The 27,166-nt window shown below is 34.0% G+C and overlaps 1 protein-coding gene across 4 annotated transcripts; it reads left to right on the top strand.

The window, feature by feature from the left end:
* The first annotated feature begins 1,169 nt into the window (after positions 1 to 1,169).
* LOC11427419 (protein SABRE) lies at positions 1,170 to 25,502 on the top strand. Of its 4 annotated transcripts, XM_024784112.2 has the most exons (23): positions 1,173 to 1,473; positions 2,354 to 2,465; positions 2,870 to 3,151; positions 3,873 to 4,138; positions 4,789 to 5,002; positions 5,497 to 5,667; positions 5,772 to 5,849; positions 7,272 to 7,520; positions 8,493 to 10,595; positions 11,192 to 13,160; positions 13,375 to 13,490; positions 14,311 to 14,667; positions 17,334 to 17,452; positions 18,274 to 18,523; positions 19,874 to 20,098; positions 20,581 to 20,720; positions 21,605 to 21,677; positions 22,541 to 22,642; positions 22,730 to 22,903; positions 23,369 to 23,638; positions 23,763 to 23,930; positions 24,212 to 24,584; positions 24,918 to 25,502. In XM_024784112.2, the coding sequence occupies exons 1-23, from the start codon at positions 1,403 to 1,405 to the stop codon at positions 25,028 to 25,030; spliced, it is 7,995 nt and encodes a 2,664-aa protein (XP_024639880.1). In that variant the 5' UTR covers positions 1,173 to 1,402; the 3' UTR covers positions 25,031 to 25,502. The 4 variants fall into 4 exon arrangements, 2 of the variants coding, with proteins under 2 accessions (XP_024639880.1, XP_024639881.1); XR_003012321.2 differs by lacking the exons at positions 22,730 to 22,903; positions 23,369 to 23,638; positions 23,763 to 23,930; positions 24,212 to 24,584; positions 24,918 to 25,502 and having other exon boundaries at positions 1,170 to 1,473; positions 21,610 to 21,677; XR_003012320.2 differs by lacking the exons at positions 22,730 to 22,903; positions 23,369 to 23,638; positions 23,763 to 23,930; positions 24,212 to 24,584; positions 24,918 to 25,502 and having other exon boundaries at positions 1,170 to 1,473; positions 21,605 to 21,764; positions 22,541 to 22,640.
* The last annotated feature ends 1,664 nt before the right edge of the window (positions 25,503 to 27,166 follow it).

Genomic DNA, 27,166 nt, shown 5'->3' with positions numbered 1-27,166 from the left:
CAAAGTCGTTCATGAACATGTTCGGTAGCATAACAACCCCCTAATGCAACAACAAACACGATTAGAACCATTACAAATAGCAAATAAAAAAATTGAAACATGTCACACAAAATCATCTTCACCTCTTCAACATCATACTCGACTATGTATGTCATAAACTTCACATAATACTTGTTGACATCACTTTCAAAGGATGACGCTGGATTTTTGAGCAAAGGACCTGCAACATCATAAAGGTTTAAAAAATAGGAAACGATATTAAAACACGTCGTAATTGTGAGAAAAAATAACCGTATTACCTATCAAGCAGTGATAGGACAACAAAATTTCAATACCACAACCCTCCATTTGATTCAACGATGACTCTGACTAAGAAATGATTAATATAAACCTCATAATAGAGATACGAGATAAAAAATGTGTTTACGTCTAAAAAAAAAAAATCTTGGAAGGAAAAATCTAACCATAAAGAAAACTGAAGCAGAGAAACAACATAAAATGCTTCTCAAAGAAATTAAATTAAATTAAAGAATTAAATATGTTTTTGGTCCTTATAAATATGCAAACTTTTCGTTTTAATCTCTCTAAAATTTTCCTTCAACATTTAGTCCCTATAAAATTTTCAATCACTATTTTTGATCCCTATTTTTAATTTAATTTTTATATTTTTTAATGAAATTATGCAGAAATGTGTAAAATATTCTAAAAAAATTAACTTTAAAAAATTAGAATTTTTTAACAAAACACAAATTAAATATGAATTTTTAACCGTAAAAAATATAAAAATTCATATTAAATTCATGTTTTGTTAAAAAATTCTGAATTTTTTTTGGAGTGATTATTATAATATTTCGAATTTTTCTGGAAAATTTTATTAAATAATATGAATTTTACATATGAGTTTACTTTAAAAGAGGGACTAAAAGTGAAGATTAAAAATTTTATAGGAACTAAAAATCGAAGGAAAATTTTAGAGGGACTAAAACGAAAAGTTGATATATTTATAGGGACCAAAAACATATTTAACCCTAAATTAAAATAATGAATTTGATTGTGTAAAAAAGCTTTGTATAACGCATGATGCATCCAACGGATTATACTAAGCGAAAGTAACTGTGGGTTTCCCGCGTGAAAGACAGAGAATCAGTTTCCGTTACACTAGCGCCATTACCAGTGGCATGGCATTCCTTCAAATCAATCACCGAGCACACGCACCTCACGGAACGGATCTTCATTCTCATTCTCAATCACAAACCGAACCTTTTGGATCCATTCATTCATGATTTTTCTTCTCCCGTTTCAATTTCTCAATTCTTCTTCTTCTGATTCAATCCACAACCAAGTTACATGAATACAAATTCAAATCCAAATCGTGTTCGTCTTTTCATTTTCTCCTTCGAATATGGAACCTTTTGCCTTTAATTTTCTCTTTCTCTTCTTGTTTTTGTGTATTGCAGTTGCGTTCACATTCATGTAAGTGTTCAATTCCAGCTATGATTTTAGTATTGTTTTTTTGTGATTAAATCAAGTATTAGTTGATTGAATTGGAATTTATATGTTTGTTTTAGTTTTTAGGTTGAAATCAATTTGAAATTTGAATTATAAATGTGTTATTGGATTGTTGAGTGAGTGTGAGTGAAGAGTAGTAGATCGAAGGCGTGTCTAGTATCCGACAAGCATTAGTGTCTGACATGTGATTACATTGAAATATGTTATTTTCTTAAATTACTATTGGTATTGATGTGTAGGTGGTGTCCGTGTTTGAGTATGTGCTTTATAGTATGGTATGCTATCATCATTTTAAGTGTGAACAAAAAAAAAAAAAAGCGACACGAATCATCAGTGGGATGTAATTCGACAACAAATTTTGAAAGTGGAAAATTTGGACACTAACTCCCTATAAGGACGCTAACTCCAATTAGTTTAACTTTCAGTTTCTGTCAAATCATATTGCAATAGTGGACAAGTTTACTTGACAGCGAAAAAAGAATGATTTTCCAAATGTTAAATATGTGCATAATTGTACTTAGATGGTTTGCATTTTATAGGCTACTGCTATTAATAAAAACGTAACTGACAAGCTCTATAGCACTGACACTTCTGATCGAAGACGTGTCTGGTGTCTGACATGTGTCAGTGTCCGTGTCGTGTTTCTCTGTTTCATAGATACTATGCTTTATGATTTAATGTTATGTTATGTTGCCTTTACTTTGTTTTTATTCAAATTAGTGTTTTGTGCTTTGAAGACTTGTGGTGTTTGAACAATGTTGATTCTTTGTGTAGATCCTCGGTATCTAGAAATCATATTGGACCCGGACTAATCCTGTTACTTGACTCTGATTGTACATTACAGATTTTTTCACGCATTGCTGTCTTGGATTTTGAGTCGTATTTTGTCTGCATCTGTTGGATTTTGTGTTGGTGGATGCAACAGTTTACGAGATGTGGTTGTGAAATTTAAAAAGGTTTTTCTTTGCCTTTACTCACTGCTTCATTTCAAAGTTTAGTATGGCACATTCAGCCCAAAGCTGGATATAATAAAATTCACTCATTGATTGCATGACCAAATCTTCCCCTTGAGATTATCTACACATTTCACAATAGAGCAACTTGATACCACTGAGTCCCACCATATAAGCTTTTAGGGAATAATAACTGCCTTTGACTAATTACCTAAATGGGCTAATGAAAATTTTCCCTCAGTTTCTGAAACCTATGGTACTGGAACTTAGTTCAACTGATCTGGTTTTCTTAATACACCCATTCTATATATCACAGTCAAATTCTTTGCTTTTATTCTAGTGAACTTCCATATTTGTGTCTCTAAGATTCCATGGCAATGTATTCTGTTGATTTATGACATGTACAGGGTCCTACTGAATCTGTATCTATTGGTGAAATTAAACTCAGCTTATGCCATTCCTCTGTCGAACCTGGTGTGGATTCTCGTTCTTGGAATCCAAAATTGCAACTATTAATATGCGACTTAGAAGTTGTTACGAGGCCTACAAATAAAAGCCCTGCAAATAAAAGCCATGCGAAGAAGAAAACTCAGAAATCCAAAACTCGTTCTTTAGGAAAGGGAAAATGGAAGACTATTGTCAATATTGCAAGATATTTATCTTTTTCTTTGACAGGGCTAGTTGTAAAGGTATGAATCTCTATATCATTGTAATTTTCATCTTGTGTGGAGAAACATGCTGATTTTTAATACTGTTATTTTTGCTATCATTGTCCCTATTTGGAAGCATGTTTTACTTTGTATTATTGTACAATTACTGTTGAGATATGGAAATTTGTATGATATTGAATTCGTATTTATTGTGATAGTCTATCCTAGGATATTTGCTGTAGAATGGTGAATAGGAAGTTAGGATCATATCTTTAGATTTGGCTTGATTTAAGGCTCGCCTTGTATCTATATATAAACTCCGAACATTTTCTACAGAATCATTAATCAGAAATACAATTTCCTCTTATCTCAATTATTACAATTGTGCAGAGGTAACTTACATTATACAGACTTGGGGAAATAGCTACCTGCCTAAAATAGGGCTGTATTATGGGAAGCAAATCTGTCCTAACAGAGAAAATGAAGCAAAAATTTGTCACAATTTAAACATAAATACTGTTTGACAATTGCACAAATACTCAATGATATGTAATAATAGATTAGAAAGTTTTTCAAATGTATTGATTATTGTGAGAACACATAGTATAATGCAACATATGTACTTATATTTTGACATTAGTTTGTATTTATTTTGTTTTTGTGGCTAGTGGGATCTTTTTAAAAAAAATTGTTCCTAGTGGTACTGGGATACTGTTAAAAAATCTTCTCTGGGTCCCTGAGAGTATTTTGATTGTTGCAGACACCTAAAAGTAGTGTTGGGATCGGGAAGTTGAATGTTGATATATCTAAAGGTGGTGGACCAGAGTCAAATTTGCTTGTTAGTGTACAGATATTACCCATTGTAGTTCACATTGGTGATCCTCAAGTCAGTCGTGATCTATTATTGAAATTCAATGGTGGAGGATGCAGTGTTTCTAGCCAGGCATCTGTTGCTCCTAGAGAAAAGTCTTCTGCTCCTTTTATCTGTGAAAAATTCTCCGTTTCATGTGAATTTGGTCATTATAGGTATTTTTCTTCCAATTATACATTTTTTATAATGCTAATTTGCACTTGTTGAGTCTTTGTTGAAGAGGAAATGGACCTGTATGCGAAATGTTCACAAACTGACAAGCTGTATGTATGGTGTAAACCTTATGACTCAAAGCAGTTAGTGATTTTACGGGAGAAACTTCAACTATAATGGGAGATTCCAGTATACACATGGTGCACCTCTTTATTGTGAACTGAACTAGTGGAAAGAGGCTTTTAGTTTGACAAATATTGCATGGTCTCTGAACCCAAGTATGAAAGTTCCAAATCAACTATTACTTTATTTTGGTTTAGTTCACAATTCTGAAGGCACTTGATGTGTACCTCTGGATTTTTCAAGTCAAGGGATCTGTCAAGCGGAACTTGCATCTTAATTTTTATATTTATATCAGATTATCTGTTGATTTGCCCTTAAAACAGGCCTCTTTTTATTGTACTTGGTTTCCTTTTTGCAGTTTCTCTAGACATTCTTGAGTTTCAATTTTCAACGGATTTTTATTTTGTTCTTTGTTTTATGCCATGTTGCAGTAGGGTTACTTGACTTAGATACTCTTACTCTTTCCTGGATTTCATTTTTTATTCTTCTATGGCTTCTAAGTTGTGCTTTGTCTCTTCTTTTTGGACAGGGAAGTGGGTATTGTTATTAAGAATGTAGATATATCCTGTGGCGAAGTTACTGTGAATTTGAATGAGCGGTTGGTTGTAAAAAGAAAGAGGTCATCAGAATCTCCATCTGTCTCTGATAGAAGTATAGGGTCAAATGTTGATCATACGAGCACAAAACCGTCTTTAACGAAGGAAGAAAAACTAGCACGCTACAGTTCTTTGTTTCCTGAGAAGGTTTGAAATTTAAACTTAATTAGCTTTTCTAACCATCATATATACTTCCTGAGGCTTAGAGCAATGGTAATGTTGTTGCCCTGTGAATGGGTGGTCATGTGTTTTTGTCACAACCTTTACCCAATTTTAACCAATTTGCATGTTACATTGGACTTTGGGTGCCTTGTTGACAATTTTAGTTTTTCAAGGAGCTTTCGATTTCTTCAGAACACTGGCATCTTACTTTGGGAATAGACATTCTTGTGAACCTCTCTGAATATCAAGATTGTGCTATTGGTATTTTTGGTTTTATTTGGGTAATTTAACTTTTTTTTTGACTAAAACTTTGGGTAATTTAACTTAGAAGCCCAAGATCCTAATCAAAGTGTTTTCCTTCTGTGGTGCTTAATTGGACAATCTGTGTTATATTTTCCTGAATATATTTAACCAAAAGCCTATTCAAATTTATCAATTAGTATTAATTTCAGCTGTGGAATGATACTTGGTATTGATAGGTTGGCTTCAATCTACCAAAGCTGAATGTGAGTTTTGAGCATTGCGAATATGGTCTTTCTGTTGAAAATTACATCACTGGTATCCAATTTAACAGCATCAAATCACGCTCCAACAAGGATATTGGGGAGAGTGCACGACTTCATATTAAACTGGAGTTCAGAGAAATTCATGTATAGTGTGTTCGTTGATCTATTGAAGCTCTTGTTTTAAGATTTCCCCTTTTCAAGTTTAATTCTTGCTGACAAATTTTATTTTGTACCCATTGAAATTATAGCTTCTTAGAGAAGCTGACGCTTCCATCCTGGAGATAACAAAGGTGAATCTGGTCTCCTTTGTGTATGTCCCAGTTCAGGTAAGTTGCTTGAAATCAACATACAGCAGCTTTGCATCTAAATTATTTGTATCTTAGTGTTCACTAGACCTTGGGAACTTGGGCTTATTTGTATCGTATTTGTATCTGGCCTCCCCCTGTTTGCTTCTACTGAATGATTCCTTATCATCCAACTATGATTTGTTTCTATTGTAGCATTAAGTGCACTTGACAGAGAAATATAGTCTATTCACTTCTATTAAAGCCATGAAAGGTAGTCATTGGTCCAAGCACCTAGAACTCACTCCAGATTCAATTCACTAAATTGATGAATAAGGAATTTTATAAAAAAAGTCACTGCAGAGCAGCGGAAGAATACAAGTGAACTGAAAGATCTCCAACAAGTCATTATTAGTATTTTTCCTTCAGTGCGATTCTCTCCTAATTACTGAATTTGGGCTTCATTGCAGTCTCCAACACCTTCACTGTGTCTGGTGTGAAGGGATGGATTTGGTCCCGCATGGAATAGATATATGGCCTACGTAGTGTTTATAAAGCTTGCACAGTTCTCACCTTACAAACCTGTTTTGTAAGGGTTAGGCCCAACCCTTATTCTAGACATCTACTTATTTATTATTTAACAGACAAAGGCAATGCCATATGAAATATGAATGTAGATTGATTATAGAAAACAAGCATAATTGTCATAATCTCCCAAATTGAAGCTGTGTGGGTAACTAATCTAACCAAATGAGTTTTCAAGCAGTTAAAGGCAAGGCTCAATATTCTGCTTTGACATTTGATCTTGTGATCGTATTTAATTTTGTAGTCTTTCAGGATATCATATCACCCTCAATGATTACATACCCATCCATTTTTTGACTATTAAAAGAAAACAAGTGATCCTTAACATAAGTCCTGTGGTAGGGTTCCTTCGATATATTTTTGGATGTGAACCATGACATCCTGATGATCCTTATGTTGGGTGTTAAAAAATGTACCAATTTTTTTTTTTATTGTATTGGCAGTTCCATAGGTATTCAAAGCAGTAGTGAATATTTTACAAGATTGCTTAGGACATGTTGATTATAGTCATATATATCATTATTCTCTATTTATTATCATTGATATAATTTCTTTAGTTTTCATATTTTTCCTTTCTTGAGAGATTTTCTCGTATATAAACTTCTACAACCTCATTGTGATATACATGTTATTATTCACTTGAAATTATTCAAGTGGAAAGAAGCCTGAATAGAGGAAAATATTCCTAAGCCATTTATTTAGTTGAACTATTTTATTATATTGTCCATTTGGTCTCTCTCTGTTTTTTTTTTTTTGAAGAAGCTAAACTAGCCCACCAAAATTGGCATCGGGGGAGATTGTCCATTCGGTCTTGATTATTGGACTATGAATTGTCCGTAGAAACTTATTTGTTTTTTTTATTTGGGTGCTTTCCTCCAGTCAATCTCACTTCTTAGAGCTGAAATCGAAATCAAGCTTGGACGTTCACAATGCAACATAATTTTGAGCAGATTGAAGCCTTGGTTGCTCATCCACTCCTCCAAAAAGAAAAAAGTTGTACTTCGAGAGGAAGCTTCGGTTGCAAAACCAAAATCAAATGATAACAAGACAATCACATGGACATGTAAATTTTCAACTCCTGAGATGACAATCATGCTTTATAATATGGCTGGTTTTCCGGTGTATCGTGTAAGTATTTGTGTGCGTGTATATTTATATATGTATAAAACTTGTCAGTGTTTTATGAACAAAAACTTGCATCACAAGCCATGCCGTGCACATTGCAAAATAATTTTGGTTCTAGTTTATGTTAAATATTGTGCAGTTTGTGATTGATATAAATTTAAAAGTTCAATTGAAACTTAGATGTTTAACTACTCTTTTGGTCCCTAAACTGTTTATGATTTTTTATATATGTCTCTGAAGTCTAAACTAATATTTTTTTTTTATAACTAAGCCCTTAGAATTTTTTGTGATTGTGTCTTTCTGTTAAACTTGCATTAGTCAACTGTTAGTTAAACTGCAATAGAAGGATCTGATTATAAAAAATGTTTAGGACTTGATTATAATATTTTCAGTTTAGAGACATTCTTAGAAATTCACAAACAGTTTAAGGACCTATAACATAGTATATATAAATATGTTAATGTTTATGAATGTAAATAGAAGAGAGGGAGAGAGAAGAGAGGGTAGAGAGAGAGAGAGAGAGAGAGAAGAAGAAGAAGAAGAAGAAGAAGAAGACAGTGGATAATGTTCATGGAAGAGCAAAAAAAGAAGACACTTGTTGCTCGGTGAAGTGCAGAAGCCGAGTATCGAGCTATGGCTCATGCTACAATTGAGCTTGTGTGATTAAAACATTTACTGCAAGAATTACGTTTTTGTGTGGTTGGTCATATCTTGGAAGTAGGATTAATATCTCCTATACATATTTTTTATTTTTTTCCTTGAGTTTATATAAAACCGACCCGTGGTGTAGTTGAATACAGTTTCACCATCTCATTCTCATCTCTTGTTTTCTCTTATTCAACACTAGTAATTGTTATTTACATATTAAATATGCTGTCTAATACTCCAACAGGTGGTTTGTTTGGTACGCTTGACACTAATTTTTTTTGTAAAGTCATTATATTTCTAATATTTTACTCTGCTTTCCAACTCCAGGGTTGCTTACAATCACCACATCTCTTTGCAAAAAACATTTCAAATATGGGGACCTCTGTACACTTTGAGCTTGGTGAATTCAATCTCCAGCTGGCTGATGAAAATAAAGAATTCTTGAAAGAAACCATTTTTGGTGTGGAATCAGATTTTGGCTCCATTATTTACATTACAAAGGTTAGTTTGGATTGGGGCAAAAAGGACATGAAATCGTCTGAAGAAGATGGTCCAAGGTGTATGCTAGGTTTATCAGTTGATGTTACTAGCATGGGAATTTATCTAACTTTCAAGCGTTTAGAATCATTAATATCAGCAGCGATATCCTTTCAAGCTTTAATGAAAAGCATATCTTCGAAGAAAAAATCAACTCAAAGCCGAGGGCGTTCATCAAAAACATCGGGTAAGGGAACTCAAATGTTGAAATGCAGTCTTGTACAATGTTCAGTATATATATTGGGGGAGACTGGATTGGAAAATACAGTTGTTCTAGATCCCAAACGAGTTAATTACGGTTCACAGGGTGGCAGAGTTATAATAGATGTGTCGGAAGACGGTACCCCACGCAATGCAAAGATAGTGTCCACTGTTTCTGATGACTACCGAAAACTAAAGTACTGTATCTCTCTTGAAATCATTCAAATCACGTTATCTGTAAACAAGGTGAAACAGTCTACACAGATAGAACTTGTAACAGCCAGATCTATCTATCAGGAATATGTGGAAGAAAATAGGCCAATGACAAAGGTGGCATTATTTGATATGCAAAATACTAAATTTGTGAAACGCTTAGGGGGCGTCAAAGAGAATGCAGCTTGTTCTCTTTTCAGTGCTACTGACATTACAATGAGGTGGGAGCCTGATGTTCATCTATCACTAATTGAACTTGTTCTCCAGATGAAACTAATTGTACACAATAAGAAGCTTGAGGAATGTGGTAATGAACATGTGGAAGATTCATCTAATGTAAGAAATACCAATTCAAAAAATGAAGCTACCACGGAATCACGGAATCTTGATAAGAAGAAAGGTTCTATTTTTGCTGTTGATGTTGAAATGTTGAATATATCTGCTGGGCTAGGAGATGGAGTTGAAGCTATGGTTCAAGTGCAGTCAATTTTCTCTGAGAATGCTAGTATAGGAGTGCTATTTGAAGGACTAATGATCAATTTTAATGGGGCCAGAATCTTGAAGAGTAGTAGGATGCAAATTTCACGAATTCCTAGCATATCTGCTAGTGCATCTGATGCAAAGGGACCTGCAGCCACAACATGGGACTGGGTAATTCAAGGTCTCTATGTCTACATTTGTTTGCCATACAGATTGGAATTGCGTGCTATTGATGATGCTCTTGAGGATATGTTGCGAGCGTTAAAGCTTATTGTGGCAGCAAAAACTAATTTGATTTTTCCTGTGAAAAAGGACAGTTCTAAGGCCAAAAAACCTAGTTCATCAAAATTTGGATGCATAAAGTTTTTCTTACGCAAGTTAACTGCCGACATTGAAGAGGAACCAATCCAAGGATGGCTTGATGAACACTACAAGATGTTGAAGAAGGAAGCTGGTGAATTAGTTGTCCGGTTAAACTTTCTAGATGAATTTATATCGAAGGCCAAGCAAGATCCAAAAACTTCTGATGACTTAAATAATTCTTCTAAAGAGGGAAAACTTTATTTTAATGATGTTGAGGTTGATGTAAATAATTCCTCAATTATTGAATCCATGCGAGAAGAAATATATAAACGGTCATTCCGATCATATTACGAGGCATGCCAGAAGATAGTGTTTTCTGAAGGCTCAGGTGCTTGTAAGGATGGCTTTCAAGCTGGTTTCAAACCTAGTGCTTCAAGGTCTTCTCTTTTTTCGATATCTGTATCAGACTTGGATCTAAGCTTGACAAAAATTGATGGTGGAGATGCTGGGATGATTGAGTTTCTGAGGAAACTTGACCCTGTTTGTCTTGAGTGCGATATACCATTTTCCCGATTGTATGGGGCAAATATTCTCTTAAATATGAGTTCTCTTGTGGTTCAGCTTCGAAATTATACATTTCCTCTTTTTGCTGGAAGTTCTGGCAAATGTAAAGGCTGTCTTGTGTTGGCTCAGCAGGTAATATTGAAAATCATAATTTCTTTCGTCGTTCTATATGTTCATACTTATTTATTTTGATTGCATATTTGATAGATACTAGTTTAGATTTAGAAGAAGAAAATTAGAAAAGAGATGATTTTATCTCTTGGCCACAGATCATCCATGAACCCATGTTAGGAAGGACGAATACAAACTGTTGCTATTCCTCTCAGTATTTCAAGGGCTCGAGATCTGTCCTTCCTAGAGAAATTTCTCAACTGTCAATAATGATTTACTATCTCTGTATAGCATATCTCTGCAAATTATGATCCACCAGTTACTCTAATATCTTCAACTAACAGAACCCGGCCAAATACAGAAATCAGCCTATGCCATTAGGACTTGCGTTAATTTTTCTGCATATCCTTATGAAGGTCCTGTTAACATAAAAACATGATCTTTAAGGGACCCAGTAAATTATTAATTGTGTTGTAGATGTCCACATGAATAAAGAAGTGGCTGTTAATCAAACTGAATTTCATATTTGTTTGTTTTACTTTATATAAGGGATTAACTACATGATGTTCAACCTGCTGACATTTCTTGGTCATTATTCTTTTATTTATTTCAATTAGGCAACTAGCTTTCAACCCCAAATACTTCAAGATGTCTATGTTGGGCAATGGAGAAAGGTGTGCATGCTTCGATCAGCTACTGGTACGACACCACCAATGAAGACATTCTTAGATTTACCAATACATTTTCAGAGAGGCGAAGTGTCATTTGGGGTGGGTTTTGAACCAGTTTTAACGGATCTGAGCTATGCTTTCACCGTGGTGATGCGGAGGGCTAATCTAAGTATTAGGAATCCTGGCCCACTTATTCTGCCACCGAAAAAGGAGAAGAGTTTGCCATGGTGGGATGATATGAGAAATTACATTCATGGAAGAACTTCCTTATTATTTTCTGAAACTAGATTTAATATTTTGGCTACTACAGATCCATATGAAAATCTTGATAAACTTCAAATTGTGACTAGCTCTATGGAAATTCACCAGTCAGATGGTCGTATTTTACTTTCTTCCAAAGATTTCAAGATTTTTTTGAGTAGTTTGGAAAGTTTGGCAAACAAACGTGGTTCTAAAATTCCAGCTGGCGTCTCTGGTTCATTTTTGGAAGCCCCAGTCTTTACAGTTGAAGTTACAATGGACTGGGATTGTGACTCTGGAAAACCCTTGAACCATTATTTATTTGCACTTCCAATTGAAGGGAAATCTCGTGAAATAGTATTTGATCCCTTCAGATCCACTTCTCTTTCCCTTCGATGGAACATCTCTTTTGGATCCGGTCTTCCTTTGTCAGAAAAAAAACATCCATCGTCCACAGCAAGAGATAGTATAGAAGGAGATGTTAATGTACCTCATCCTCTTAAAATTTGTCAGAATGATTCACCTGCTTCTCCAACATTGAAATTCGGTGCTTATGATCTAGCATGGATTATAAGATTCTGGAACTTGAACTTTCTTCCTCCACATAAACTGCGCTCCTTCTCACGATGGCCTCGTTTTGGAGTTCCAAGACTTATCAGATCAGGCAATCTTTCACTTGATAGAGTGATGACCGAATTTATGTTGCGTCTTGATTGCACACCAATCTGTATTAAGAACATGCCTTTACATGATGATGATCCAGCTAAAGGACTGACCTTAATGATGACAAAGCTGAAGCTTGAACTATGTTTTAGTAGGGGCAGCCAACATTATACTTTTGAAAGCAAACGTGACCTTCTTGATCTTGTTTACCAAGGTATCGACCTTTATATGCCCAAGGGTTTCCTAATTAAAGAAGAGTACGGAAATGTTGCTAAATCAATTAATGTGATGCCAAAAAACTCACAATCTGCATCCGAGGAGAAAACTTTCTCTGAAAAGGGTTATTTTACACAGAAAAATAACGATGATGGATTTCTGTTTTCTTGTGATTACTTTACCATACGAAAACAGTCTGCAAAGGCTGATCCTGATCGGTTATTAGCCTGGCATGAAGCCGGAAGAAGAAATTTTGAGAAGACGAATGTACAGTCTAACTGTGAAAAACAGAGTGAAACTGATGAGCATATGGAATCAGACCCAAGCGGTGATGATGGGTACAATGTGGTGATAGAGGATGATGGGTACAATGTGGTCATAGCCGACAGTTGTCAGCGTGTGTTTGTCTATGGTCTAAAGCTTTTGTGGACTATAGAAAACAGAAATGCAATTTGTTTCTGGGCTGGCGGTCTATCCAAAGCTTTTGCACCTGCCAAGCCTTCTCCTTCCCGGCAGTATGCACAGAGAAAATTATACGAGAACAACAACAAGCAAGATGGAACTGAAACTAGTCAAGATGAGGCATGTGAAACCCATCAAGATGATGAAACTGAAACGCATAGAGATGATGGAGCTGAAACCCATAAAGATGAAGGAGTTGAAACCAATCAAGATGAAGTTAGTAAATTCCTTCCTACTGGTAACATCTCAGATTCCCCCTCTTCTCTGGCTGCCAGTACCTCAGAGATCCCTTCATTCCCATCACATTCACTTAAGCTGGACAGCTTACCATCTGGTATGTCACATGGTTTAAGAAATTTCGTATACTTCTAATAATTTGGACATGCAGATCAGAGATTAGTGATATACACAAAAATAAAATTTTGTAAATATGCTTGTCATAACAAATATCTTCACTGCTTGCCTTTTTTGTTAAGCTCAATTTTTGTTAAGTACTTTTAATGATAGGTTTGTTCAACCTCTATTTTTTATTTTTGTGTATTTTCCAGCTAAATATGAAAATACAGACGATTCGAAGGAGGGGACTGATTCGAAGGAGGGGACTCGACACTTCATGGTTAATGTTATTGAACCACAATTTAATCTTCACTCAGAGGGCGCAAATGTAAGCTTAAAAAGTATATTTTTTCATTTTAGGTAGAGCTTACCCTTGTTACAATACTTCTAGCATCCGTAATTATGGAAGTTTTAACTTCTGCTGATTTGTTTTAACATGACCTGGGTCCACCTCCTTCTAACTTCAAACGTTACATATAAATGGGTTAAAATGCCTTATTATTTTGATGAATTTGTTTGTCTTTTTAGTTTTTTCGTTTCTTTATAAGAAGCATATCTTATCCTCCTCATTTTTTTCTTACCTCTGTTCTTCTGTAAGTCCTCCCCCTGCTTCGGCACTTCTCTGTTTATACTCTTTAATAATAACATTTCTTATTTTATATATAAAATTTGAAATATTGTTTCTTAGGAATACGTTTCTGTTTATTCCATTTATATTCTGTCACCAGTTATTTGGGATTTGTCGACAATTTTACAAAAGTCTACTTCAACGTTAAAGCATGCTTCATTCAAGTTGTATCGTACAACTCTAGCTTCTCTGTTTAGTTAGCTCTCTGCCTATTGGCTTGTGATGTTTGGGTTACTGTCTAACAGCTTTGCTATAAATTCTACTTTCTATTAGTTAGGAGTTTCAGATTTCTATTTGTAACTAACCATTGTGACCGATCTTGTGTTTCCTTTGCTATACATATTGGTTCATATATCAGAGAACAGTATCAATCAAATACAACATCCACTCTGAAAATATGCTTTGACGTTCTTTCTCATTTTGATATTTTCTATCGCACTTAATATTCACTATGGAATAATCTGACCAGATATGAAATTTACAAAAGACCGTGTCAATTATGCATGTATACAAATTACAGGGTAGGTTTTTGCTTGCTGCTGTAAGTGGACGCGTTTTAGCCCAATCGTTTCATTCAGTTCTTCGTGTTGGCCATGACATGATTGAGCAAGCACTTGGTACAACAGATGAAAATACTAGTCAATACGAGCCTGAAATTGCATGGAAAAGAATGGAAATATCTGTAATGTTGGAGCATGTGCAGGCGCATGTAGCACCAACAGATGTTGATCTAGGGGCTGGGGTTCAGTGGCTACCAAAAATTATTAGAGGCTCTCCAAAAGTAATGCGTACAGGTGCACTTCTTGAGAGAGTTTTTATGCCCTGTGACATGTACTTTCAGTTCACAAGGCACAAAGGGGGCACTCCAGAAGTGAAGGTAAGTTTCTTTTTTCTCAATAATAGTAATAACATAGTTTGTAATATTTTTTCAAATCTGGAACTGCGTGCAAGTTGAAGCCTATTGTCTGAACTGAATTACTGAATGGTATTGTGATTTTTGGTGGTTTCAAAAAGTTGAAATTACTTAAACAATCTTAGGAATAGAGATATAGCATATAGAAGACACTTCAATACCTTGAAATTTATAAATAAGACATAGATTATAAGTAAACCATTTACCTTTACAAAGAGTACCAGGTAAGCCAACAGAAGGATTGGGAACATAGTGGGAGAATGGATTGAAACTAAATCACCAGATCGCTCTCTGAAGCTTCAAAACTATGATGTTAATGAGTAATACTAAAACAATGAAACTCATAGACACTGTAACTGTAGAGAACTATGAGCAGGTAGTGAGAATAATGTTTGTCACCACAAAATTTTAAAGGTGTACGAATATTGATCAATAAGGTTGGAGTTGAATCAAGTAAATGACAATGTTTCTGTTTAGCGACACTGTTCTTCCGTGACATGTGTGGACAACTAGATTTGACATGTGCTGCCATTAGAAACCTTAAGGAGTTGAACAATGTAGAAAAGCATTCTTTGGCATTGTAACTCCACAATATTTGAATTGTTTTCCCAAATTGGTCTTTACCTTTGAGAAAAAGGTCTGAAAGGAATAAAATAACCATGAACAATCTTTCAAGAAATGATCCAAGTGCATCTTGAGAGATCATCAAGGAAATTAACATAGTACTTGTATCCTGAAATTAGAAGGCACATGACTATAATCCCTTGCATTTGAATGGAAAATATGAAAAGAAGATATGAATATTTTATTGGCACTGCTAGGAAAGACACTCGAACATCTTTTGCGTGAAAGATGAGGATCCAACAACTTTGACTTATCCAGACTTAGATTATCCCAATGATGATGAATGAGTTCTAAAGATACAGAAACAGTACATATTATGGATGAAGGTAATAGAGATCTTGTGATTCAGATCTTTTTCCAATTTCTTACCATGTACTTTTGTCCAGTATAAAGAGTCAAAAATGTTATGGAACAATTGACAGAGAAAGCAAGTAGACTAATTGAAATCAAGTTAAAGCGGAATCCAGTACAAACAAGATAGGGTTTAGAGATAATGATTGAAGAGGTGAAGTTTGACCAATACTAGTAGCATGCGACTTAGAATCATTAGCAAACTTAATGTGGTAAGGTATTTTGGGAGGTGACAAGTTATAGATGAGTGAGGAGTTACTAGCTATAAAATCAAAAGCTCAAGAATCTGAAAACCAAGATCCCACTTGTTTAATAATATTTATTTTATGAGGTTGGCGGCAGAGGATGGGGGTTTCTCAGGGGTGCCAACCTAGTTGGGATGTCTGAGGTTCTCCCTGATGCATGTCCTCCTCTTAATTCAGCTAAAAATACAAAAGGTAGAAAAACAATAGAAAATTACTAAAGTGATCCAAAATGACTGATGAGTAAAACTTGTTAGACTGCCATCAAACTACAAACAATAATAAGCCTTGAGTGAGTAAAAGTGAGTATAGAGAGGCATCACACATTAATGCCAAAGGAAAAAAGCAGCCACGCAAAAACCAAAATAGGGCAGTAAAAAATCTAACCAAGCAGCAAATAGGGCTAAAAATGGAAAAGAAGAGGTTAGTGAACACAAAGGAAGAAAAGTCATCCTAAACTACTGTGAATTTGGCGCATGGCTCTCATGCATTGCAGGAGCTGCATGGCTGTGATGTAATGTGTTGGTGCATGAGATCAGCTACAGCGACGTTGTTTTGGCCTTTGGCTGATCAACAGCGTTTGAGGTTAACGTGGTGGCGCAGGTTCTGGTGATGGATCCAGTGCCAGAAGTTGGCGACTCCAGTGATGGTTTTGCAAATCGGGTGACTAAACAATGTGTTAATGCTCATAGCAGCTTGAACCTTAAGAAAAGCCAAGCAAGAAAATGGATGAACGAACCAAAGAACTATGTTCCCATCTTGAATAATTTAGAATGAATAACTTGCATTTCACAATAAGGCTATACAAATTTACATAGAAGAGAGAAGCTCAAGCATAGAAAAATAGGAAACTAAGCAAACTATATCAACGAAAATCAATTGAGTAATCCTAATTATGACTAATCATAAAAAACAATCAATAGTGGGGAATATTGGATTTGTCATAAATCTTAAGAGATTCTTGGGAATTAGGTTTAAGGGGGGCTTAATAAAAAACGGCAAAATTGCTCCATCGGTTCCTTAAATTAACTTAATGATTTGACATTTATCTTTTTTAATCCTATGTGGCCATTACAAAGAAAACAAAACAAAACATTGCTGATGTGTTATTTTAGTCATCATGTGGCAAATCCAAGTAGGTATTTAGCAAAAAAAAAATATTATGTAAATTTTAATTATGAAAAACCATCTTTGTCAATTTTTTTAATTAAAACCAAGTTAAATTTAAATTTAAAACAATAATAAGCTTTGAGTGGTGATGGAGAAGATGAACCCAAATTTAAATTGATTGGTTATGAAAAATTGATATGCATATTTCTAAAGAGTATGTTTATTTGTTTTAGATGTCCTTTTTAATGACTATGGTAGTCAATAGCCTGGTTCAAAACTCAAATCCATATGTCACATCTGCAGGTGAAACCCTTGAAGGAGCTCAAGTTCAATTCTCATAATATTACAGCAACAATGACATCTCGCCAGTTTCAAGTCATGTTGGATGTGTTAAACAATCTTCTATTTGCACGGCTTCCAAAGTATGGATGAACCCTTTTGCTATGTGCACATTACAAAACTACTATTATCTGTTTTCCTTCAGAAAGCACACATATATGTTTACACTATTTAGTACTCTTATCAAATTTAACAAGACCATGTAAGTTTGGCATTTGGTCGTTCATAAAAGACTATAGGTAATATCACTATGATTTCTTATCAAGGGTTAACGAGTCTGCTTTATTTTCTGTCATATATGGATGGATCAAGCTGGTTATTTAGCATATTCAAAGCATGTAGTCAGCAGTAACCTTTATATGTTATTCTTATAATTTGGGTTGAGCCTAACTCATCCCAACAAAACCAGATTGTAAGGTAAGAGATGTCCACCCCTCATGTAAGACTCTCAATACCATTATATGTTATAAACACTTTTTCAGGCCATATCACATCTAATGTAAGACTCTCAATGCACACCCCTAACAAAATCGACTAGTAAAATGAGGGATACCCACCACTTGTAAACACTTTTTAGACTGCATCACCTCTAATGTGGAACTCAACAATTATAAACATTTAAACTTTTTTTTTTTTTTTTTAATATTTTGGATACCTTCTAATGCACTATTAGATGTTTGTTGACTGCAATAGTTTCCTATTTAAATTTATCGTTCAAACTGTGAATTAGTAATCAGTCATATATATTAAGATTTGTTTTAATTTAGATAATCCCAGTAGTTAAATTGTATGAATACTACTTCGATGCAGTTACTTTTTTCCCTTCAAGAAACTTAAATCCAAGATGTTCTACTCTATACGAAGAATCCTTAAAATTAACCAAGTATTATTGTTCACAACTTAGGCCTCCAAAAAGTAGCCTGACACTTTCTGTTGAAGATGATGAAAATGACGAAGAGGAAGCAGATGAGGTGGTTCCTGATGGTGTTGAAGAGGTGGAACTTGCAAAAATCAACCTCGAAAAGAAAGAGAGGGAACAAAATTTGCTTCTTGATGATATGAAAAAGTTGTCGTTTTGGTGTGACACTTCCAACGGAAAGGAACCAGAAAAGGAACAAGACTTGTGGATGATATATGGTGGAATAGCCATGCTGGTAAGGAACATTTTTTGTAAACTTATCCTTTAAATGATGTAACTGGATGGTTTAATTCCAACTATATATGCCTGTTCTTTGAATTTAGTTGATTCTATCTGCAAAAAACTAATCAGTCTAGTACTTTACATAGCGATACTAGCTTGGTTGTGGTTCTTAAAAATCTTGTATCTAATGCTAATCAATGATAAAAGGAAAGTTTTTCTTAGAAGGAAATAGTATGTAGTGTGTAAAATGTATTTTGAAGTATTATTGAATTCTGGGTTTAGAGTACAAGCACTAATAGGAGTGTAATTGAGGAAGTTAAGCTACTGACAATTTTCTATATGGTTCAACGGAGTGATTTTAATTTCGTATATGTTTTGGTTCAAAAGAGGGGAGGGGAGAAAGTTTAACTTTAATAACATCTATGTTTGGTTCACAAAGGGAAGAGGTAGATAAGGCTTAGTGGGATAAGGCTTGGTTGTTGTAAATATTAAATATAAAATTAAATATACATAAAAAACACAAAAAATTAAATATAAAATTCAATAAACACAAAAACTCGGATACATAAAAACAACACAAAAAATGTATACTGTAAATATAGAATATTAGCCGACCCCACTTAGTGGGATAATGCTTTGTTGTTGTAAATATACAACATAATATATTTATACTCCAAATAATGTATACTGTAAATAATGCATGCTGTGAAAAAAGGACATAGCAACATAAGTGTAGAATATTCTCCCTCCGTCCCAAATTATAAGTCGCTTTGGAAAAAAAAATTGTCCTAAATTATAAACCGTTTTACAATACCAATGAAACATTAATGTTACTTTTCCTATTACACCTTAACTGTTTATTACTCTCTATTCTTTCAATATATCTTTCCCATACCATTTATTAAGGACAAATTTGTAAAACAAATATAGAGTTAATTACATTTCTTAATATGTGTGAAATGTTCAAAACGTCTTATAATTTGGGATGGAAGGAGTAATACATAAAAACAAAATATTGGAAACAAATAAAATATAGCAACGTAAACATGAAAATACGTGACACAGATAAGAAAAAAGAAAACTGTAGGCAAGAATAAGAAGTCAAGAACTTTCGTAGAAGCAACAAGCAACAAATCGACATGTAAAAAATAACAGACAGAGATAACATAATTTAAAAAATTTCATTAAGAATAATTTTGGAATTTTAAAATTAGGAACATACCTGTTGGTTCTTTTTCCTTTTTTCTATACTTGTTGTGATCAAACTTGTTTTGATGTTTGCTCTCTACTTATAGTTACAGTTACATGATAGTTTTAATACGACAAATGTGCATTTGTAATCAAAGGAGTCAAACCCTGGCAGGTCCAAGGACTGAAGAAAGAACTTGTAAGTGCAAAGAAATCCAGGAAGGAAGCATATGCCTCGTTAAGAATGGCTATGAAAAAAGCTGCACAGGTGCGGCTAATGGAGAAGGAGAAAAACAAAAGCCCTTCCTATGCTATGCGCGTAATTTTGCAAATTAACAAAGTTGTTTGGAGCATGATTCTTGATGGTAAATCCTTTGCTGAAGCCGAAATCAATGACATGGTAAGAATTATTTAGCAAGCCTAAATCATCCTACCCTTTCACCATATTTCCTTCTAAAATTTATTTAATCCACTAAAAAAAGCTGTTTGCACAAAGTATAAACTGCTACCCCAACATCAAATATTCTCAATTCTGAGCCTGGCTTCAGTTTTATCAGCTGGGTTCTAATACTTTCTTACTTGAAAACTCAAATTTTTGCCATTTTTTATTTTATTAGACAAAAGCATTTGCAACACCTCAAATAGTGTTCTTCTACCATTTCCAAACTATTGAATCTGGAAATTTCTTATTTATGAATGTTATATGAGACAAAGGAAAAAAATATTGTTTTTTTTGTTTGTTTTGTTGTTCTTTCTTCTCCTTCCTATGCCTGAGCATATAGTGGTTCCTTTATAGTCATACTTCTCTAACTTTTTAATTCATTTACTTTTTGTATCAAATTGTAATAATATACTAATTCTGTTTAATTACCAAACACTTAGATCTATGACTTCGACCGGGATTATAAGGATGTGGGTATTTCTCAGTTTACAACAAAATATATTGTTTTCAAAAACTGTCTTCCCAATGCCAAATCTGACACGATTGTGTCAGCATGGAAGCCTCCAGATGAATGGGTAAAGTATGTAATTTTTCCTGACCCTTTTCTTGAATTTACTGGTGTTTCTAGATTGATTTTTTGGTATTTGTTTGGCTAAGTTATGGGATTTTAGATAAAAGGATGGGAGAATTAAAAATGTCTATAATTATAGTGAAATATGCTTGATATTGACTTGATACAAAAGACTAAACACTAATCTCTATTTTTAGAAATACAAAGACTCAAATCATAATTATTTATAGTAATATGAAATCTAATCTTAAGATTAAACTGATAGTAAGAAATAACTTATGTTAATCTAATATAATATGAATGATATTAAGGGTATCTAGAATGATCATCCACAAATAACACAAACCATCTACATCCAGTGTAAATTTTTATTCCTAAGCACCTTGACACGACCATCAATTTATTAAGTAGAAGTTAGAATTTGGTTTGAGAGAACAGTTTAAGTTCCTTCCAGGAACCAGCCAGTTGATTTATTAACCAAGGGTGTGTCAACTAAGTGATTTCAGGATCATATTAACCAAGTGTGTGTGATCCAAGTGATATCCATTCATTAGCTTGAGAGGTTTGTTTTTCTAAGTGTTGTAGAATAATGTAAATAACACTATTTTAGGACATAATAGCTTTATATCATTTTATATCATTAGGGAAGATTTAGCATTTATTTCCCTTTATTGGCATAAGCTTGTAAATTGTAAATCACCTGTATACATATTTTCCTAGTGAATAATATTTACAAAATGATTTCTTTTAATTTTTTTACTTTTGATTAGAAAATTATTAGGTTGATGTGTAGGTTTTTCCATTGTTATAAAGAGTGGTGTGTTTTTCTATTCCCTTATTTTCTCAATATATTGATATTGCATGTTTTCTTCTTTTGCATTTTTTTTTTCTAGTAAAGTCATGCTTCGAGTTGATGCGAGACAGGGAGCTCCAAAGGATGGAAGTTCTCCCTTTGAACTTTTCCAAGTAAGCGCGCTTCCTTGAGGTTATTTTGTTCCTTCAAATCAGGATTAGGAGCAGATCAATGGAATCCATTCAATTTTTTTAATTAAGGTTTTTGTTATTTATTTTTGTTTGATGTTTTTTTTTGCTTAAAATTTGGACCAATGTAGGTTTTTCGTATTATTTAGTATCAAAATTATTATGTACTTTTGTTCTCTGATTTTGAGGATTTTTTTAGTTTAACAACCTATACAAGCTCAGGCACTAGAAGATCTCCGATGTACTTTCCTTGTGATAATGTTAAGGAGCCATCGTAAAGGTGTTGAACTCATATTTCCAAAAAATAGTCCAGATTGTCAAGTTGCTTCAAAGTAAAAACTGAACGTAGTTTATCAAGATAGAAACAATTTCTCAAAGAGGGAGATATTATTAATATAGAAACTGCTGGTGTTTACAAAAGGAAAAGCCAGAGATTGAGATCCCATGTAGGACTTCTCCTAGCCCAAGGCATAGGCCACTAGTAGATAAACAAGCATGTGTCGCATGAATATGTTCCCTCAGATCTTTACCAACCTCCGTCTCTATTTCTCTCTTGTCTAACAGGCATGACCTGCATGTGGTGGTTTATAAACTTGTTGAGATATGTAAATAAGAAAAGGTTATAAAATGATTAACAGAGTAACTGTCACTGACATTGACCGGTGGCAATAACTGTACATCCCGCACAATTGTTAATAATTTAATACTAATTTTCTCTAAATTCTACCATATTGCACTGGTAATCTGATGAGAAGAAAGGGAGTTCATTATAAAATGTCACCTATTTTAGCTTGGAATGTATGACTTGTGTCTTTTGTTTCCTGACATGAACTTACTTTACACTATAGGTGGACATATATCCACTTAAGATCCATTTAACAGAGACAATGTACAGAATGATGTGGGGATATTTCTTCCCAGAGGAAGAACGAGATTCACAACGCCGGCAGGTAGGTTCAAAATTTCAAATCCCCCGGCGACTTGTTTCCACAACTGTTCACTGATTTATGATGTTAAAGTAATGGTGGTTTATGCAGGAAGTTTGGAAGGTCTCAACCGCAGGTGGTGCAAGGCGTGTAAAGAAAGGTTCATCAGCCCATGAAGCTTCCATTTCAAGTAATCAGTCGACAAAAGAGTCCGAGGCCTCATCCAAATCTGGCATTTCTGCATTGCTTTTTCCTGCAACCAATCAGCCTTCTGGTTCTACACAAGTGAGTACTTTATGAATTGTTAGGTACATCTAAATTGGAATAACTGAATTGTATTGAATGAATATCAGAAAGTTCTCTGTTACAAAAAATGTTAGCCGCACACTAATTGACACTCCTCTTTCAATGCATTTTATACTGTGGGCGAAATATCATGTTAGCCTCATTATCACGAAGTGATTCCAAGTAATAGGGAAGGTGTTGAAAAACAAGTATAAATTGTGTGTTGATAGAATTCCTTTTGAAAAATATCTCATAATCTTGCTAGAGTCTTGGGCGATTTCTTCGGGTTGTTTATCATGTTTCCTAATACTTTTATGATTTGTTTTTTTGATTTAAGTTGAATTTAAGAGCCTCATACGGGAATTTAGTCTCTTCTTTCCCCTGAGTTTTTCTTCTTTTTTGAGTTTATAATAGACTAATTTGCAAGATAGATCTTCCATGAGAAGTTTGGTAACATGCATGCAGACATCCAAAGCACAAAATGTCAAAATAGTTCCTGGTGCTGGTTCAACCCCCGAATGTGAAGAGACTGTGGCAGAATCTGTAGCTGATGAAAATGGCCCATTTGGCTCAACAGAGCAGAAAGATGAAGTGTCCAAGAATAAATCAAAAGATGTGAAAGGTGTAAAAGCTGGTCAATCATCTCTTGAAGAAAAGAAGGTGGCTAAGCCACAAGATGATAAGAGATCTAGGCCAAAAAAGATAATGGAATTTCACAACATCAAAATTAGTCAGGTTTTTAGTAGTTTTGTACCATTTGATGAAGTTGTCACTTGTTAGCTAGTTTTATTAGTAGTTCTCTTATCGTTTATCTTGAAATCGTGCCAATTTCAGGCAACTCATATCTACATTATTGCAGGTGGAATTGTGTATTACGTATGAAGGGCAAAGGTTTGTTGTAAACGATATGAAATTATTGATGGATCAATTTGTCCGAGCCGAGTTTACCGGGACCTGGCAAAGACTCTTCTCACGAGTTAAGAAGCACATCATTTGGGGAGTCCTAAAGTCTGTGACTGGCATGCAGGTGATGAGTAGCTTTAACTATCCTTTTCTCTTTTAATGTTGTTCTTAGTGAGAATAACTGTATGCCCCTGATATTTTCCATTGTAGACATGCTATTCTTAAAGTGCAAATTTACAAAGACATTATAACAAATTTGAGTGAATCTGTTTTTGCAATTTCCTTTAAAACGCCTTTTCCAATCAAGAAATGCAAACTATGCTAATTGCCTAGACCTATGTGGTAAGAATCTTAAACTTTTTATAATGAATTCATTTAAATGTCTTACTTTCATGGGTCATGTAGGGGAAGAAATTTAAAGACAAAGGTCAGAATCAGCCAAGTGGAGCTGGTGCTCCGGAAGGTGAAGCTAATCTTAGCGACACTGAAGGCCATGCAGGAAAACCTGATAAGTTTTCACCATCTTGGCCTAAGCGTCCTACTGATGGAGCAGGCGATGGATTTGTAACATCCGTTAGAGGAATATTTAACTCTCAACGCCGTAAGGCAAAGAAATTGCTTAAGCCAAAGAAAGATGAAGCAGAAAATGAAGGTCATGGAGATTTGAGTGAGAATGAGGTAGAGACCACTCATTTTGCTAGGCAGCTCACAATAATAAAAGCTAAAAAGCTTTTTAAGCGGGACAATAAGAAGCCCCCCCACTCTAAAGGACAAAAAGGTTTGTTCTCTTGTCACTCCTATGTTATTTCTTTTTGGTTACTTAACATTCATTAGGTGTTGTGGATGTAAATAAATCCCCTTAAAGAAAAACTACAGAAAAGCAGGCCAAAATAGGTCATGAAGTTCAATAATTTTCAAATCACTTTACTGATCGGAGCAGAGTATTGAGGATAATATATATCATAATCTAATCTAATATTATTAAAATTGTCTACAAATCAATTGACGGCATATTTCATATTTTTATTTCTAATCTTGCTGACTTATCTATCCTCATCAATTCCTTTCTTGTTGACATGATTGCTTGAGGACTAATAGTCAATTTTTATAGGTTCATCCTCAATACAAAATGAAGAACTACCATCATCTTCAAAAGAGGCAATTGCATATGACAGTGATTCATCAAGTGGATCCTCATCATCCTATGAACTTATTCTTGAATAGAAATGTTTATATAAAGGAATTCTAACATTTCAGCTTAGCATGAAGCACGTTTTATCTGGTTCTTATATGACTAAAAGGAGGCAAGATCTTGACAGCTGATCTTTCTCAATCAGCAGCAGATACCTGTAATGAATCCTTAACAGAAGACAAACTGGAGAGGGGGGAACATAAAAAATGGAAGGAGAAATTGGGACTCAACATTGGATAATGAATGATTGATGTGGATTTCTATTTAGTGTATATGATCAATGGTTACCTTAGTCATTGTAGATAATTCCACTCACCTTTTGTTTTACATTTTCTATCCTTTGTCAACCACATTTGCCAATCTAACTAACATAATCACCAATGTCAAGCCTTACCATCTTTTGTGTCAAAACATTTTCTGGTTGTATATTGTTGTAGCCTGTGGTGAACGTGTAATTATGGGCTAATTTATTTTTAAGAAAATAAAAGCATAAAAGTTTGACAATGATTACATATAAACAATGAGGTGACATTTAGTATGGGAACAAACTCTTTTTTCCCGTGATAGGAAAGTATCCTTTACAGCCATAGATTTAATAGTATTTTAATTGGATGGTTGAGATGGAAGAAGTGGTAATTGTTGCAACTTATTGTTGGTTATTGTGTAAGAATAATTCCGACCCCACCAGATGTATATAAACTAACAAATCTTTTTGTAATTTCAATGACTAAAATAGTAAAATGTGTATTCACTGAAAAACATAAATAATTATATATCCTTGTTTTCCTTAAGAAACATAAAATAGTATTTTTGGACTAAATTGACCCCAGGGTTATTAGAAATTTTTTTCCTTAAAAACAAAAATCATTGACATTTAATTATGGGTGGCCTAAATTAGATTGTTTATATGTAATTATATACTACATAATATTAAAGCAATTGGTAATTATATACACAATATTAAAGTAATTAGTATTTTTTTAAATTATGTACGTAAATTATTTAGATAGTAGGAATTTTTTTTTGGTTACTTAGATAGTAGGAATTTGAAACTTAGTAAATATTTTTAAACAAATAATCATAATAATTATTATTTGTTGTGGTGTTGGATAATTTTAAAAAAATTCGAGCAATTATGTGGTGTTGCCCCTAGACAGCTGTTCTTCACACTTGACTTGTTTGTATTTTCCAGAAGTTCTTATGTCATTCAAGCTTCTGCATTCCATTATTCCTTGCTGAAAAAAAAAAAAAGCTTCTTCATTCTTATAATCCTATTGTTTCCTTCTTTTTCATTCTTCAAGCTTCATTTAACAAAAAAAAAAAATGAATTCGGATTCGGAGATTTGTCAAAACCGATTCGGATTCGTGTTGTAAATCGAAGATAGGATGTTGTGGTTGTGAGTTCGTTGACAAATAAGCACTTACCGGTGACAGATCTGATGGATTTTGCTTGATTCATTGGATTTGTCAAGGGATAAAATAGTCAACGGAGAAGATGAACTGTTGAATGAAGGTAGAAAGAATTAAAAATAAAAAATCAACAAAGAAGATGATATAATGTAAGCTGTTGGATTTTCCCTTTTTATTCGTCTAGAGCAAGATGAACTGAAGGTGGAAAGAGTTTGTAATTGGGGGAGGCAAACTAGAAAAATAAAAAAAGGATTAAAAAACTAATTTTATTTTTTATTTTATCTTATTCTTCAACCAGTTGGAACTGCCACCTGTCCTGGGGAATGGCACTTTCCCATGGTGGGAAAAAAGTGTTCATCCCCAGGTTAAATGTCAAACAATGATTGCTATACCATTGGTTTTACGCAAAACAGAACTCTCATGAATAACAAAAAAAGCAAAACGGTGCAATCTTTCAATGAAAAGGATAAGGTTCAAGAGAGAGAGGTTAGGGAAAAGGAAGAGTAAGAATCTAAGAGGAAAATGAAATCTTATTGGTGAACGTGATTAGGAGAGGGCCATAATACTTGCATGACCTTAGTCACGTGTCATATTAGATTAAACTCGTTCGTAAATAAAAAAAATTCACTATTTTGAACTTGGATTTTAGTTCTAAACCTAAGTATATCACTATATTCCGAAACATATCAATATTTGTGACTCATTAGGAATTTAGGATTACCTTGTGTCATTAAGATTAGTCATTCTTTGAGATAATC

Source organism: Medicago truncatula, chromosome 5, assembly GCF_003473485.1.
Source record: "Medicago truncatula cultivar Jemalong A17 chromosome 5, MtrunA17r5.0-ANR, whole genome shotgun sequence".
In the NCBI taxonomy this organism is placed as follows: domain Eukaryota; kingdom Viridiplantae; phylum Streptophyta; class Magnoliopsida; order Fabales; family Fabaceae; genus Medicago; species Medicago truncatula.
The sequence above is the reverse complement of the archived record's forward strand: the minus strand, read 5'-3'. Positions and strand labels throughout refer to the sequence as shown.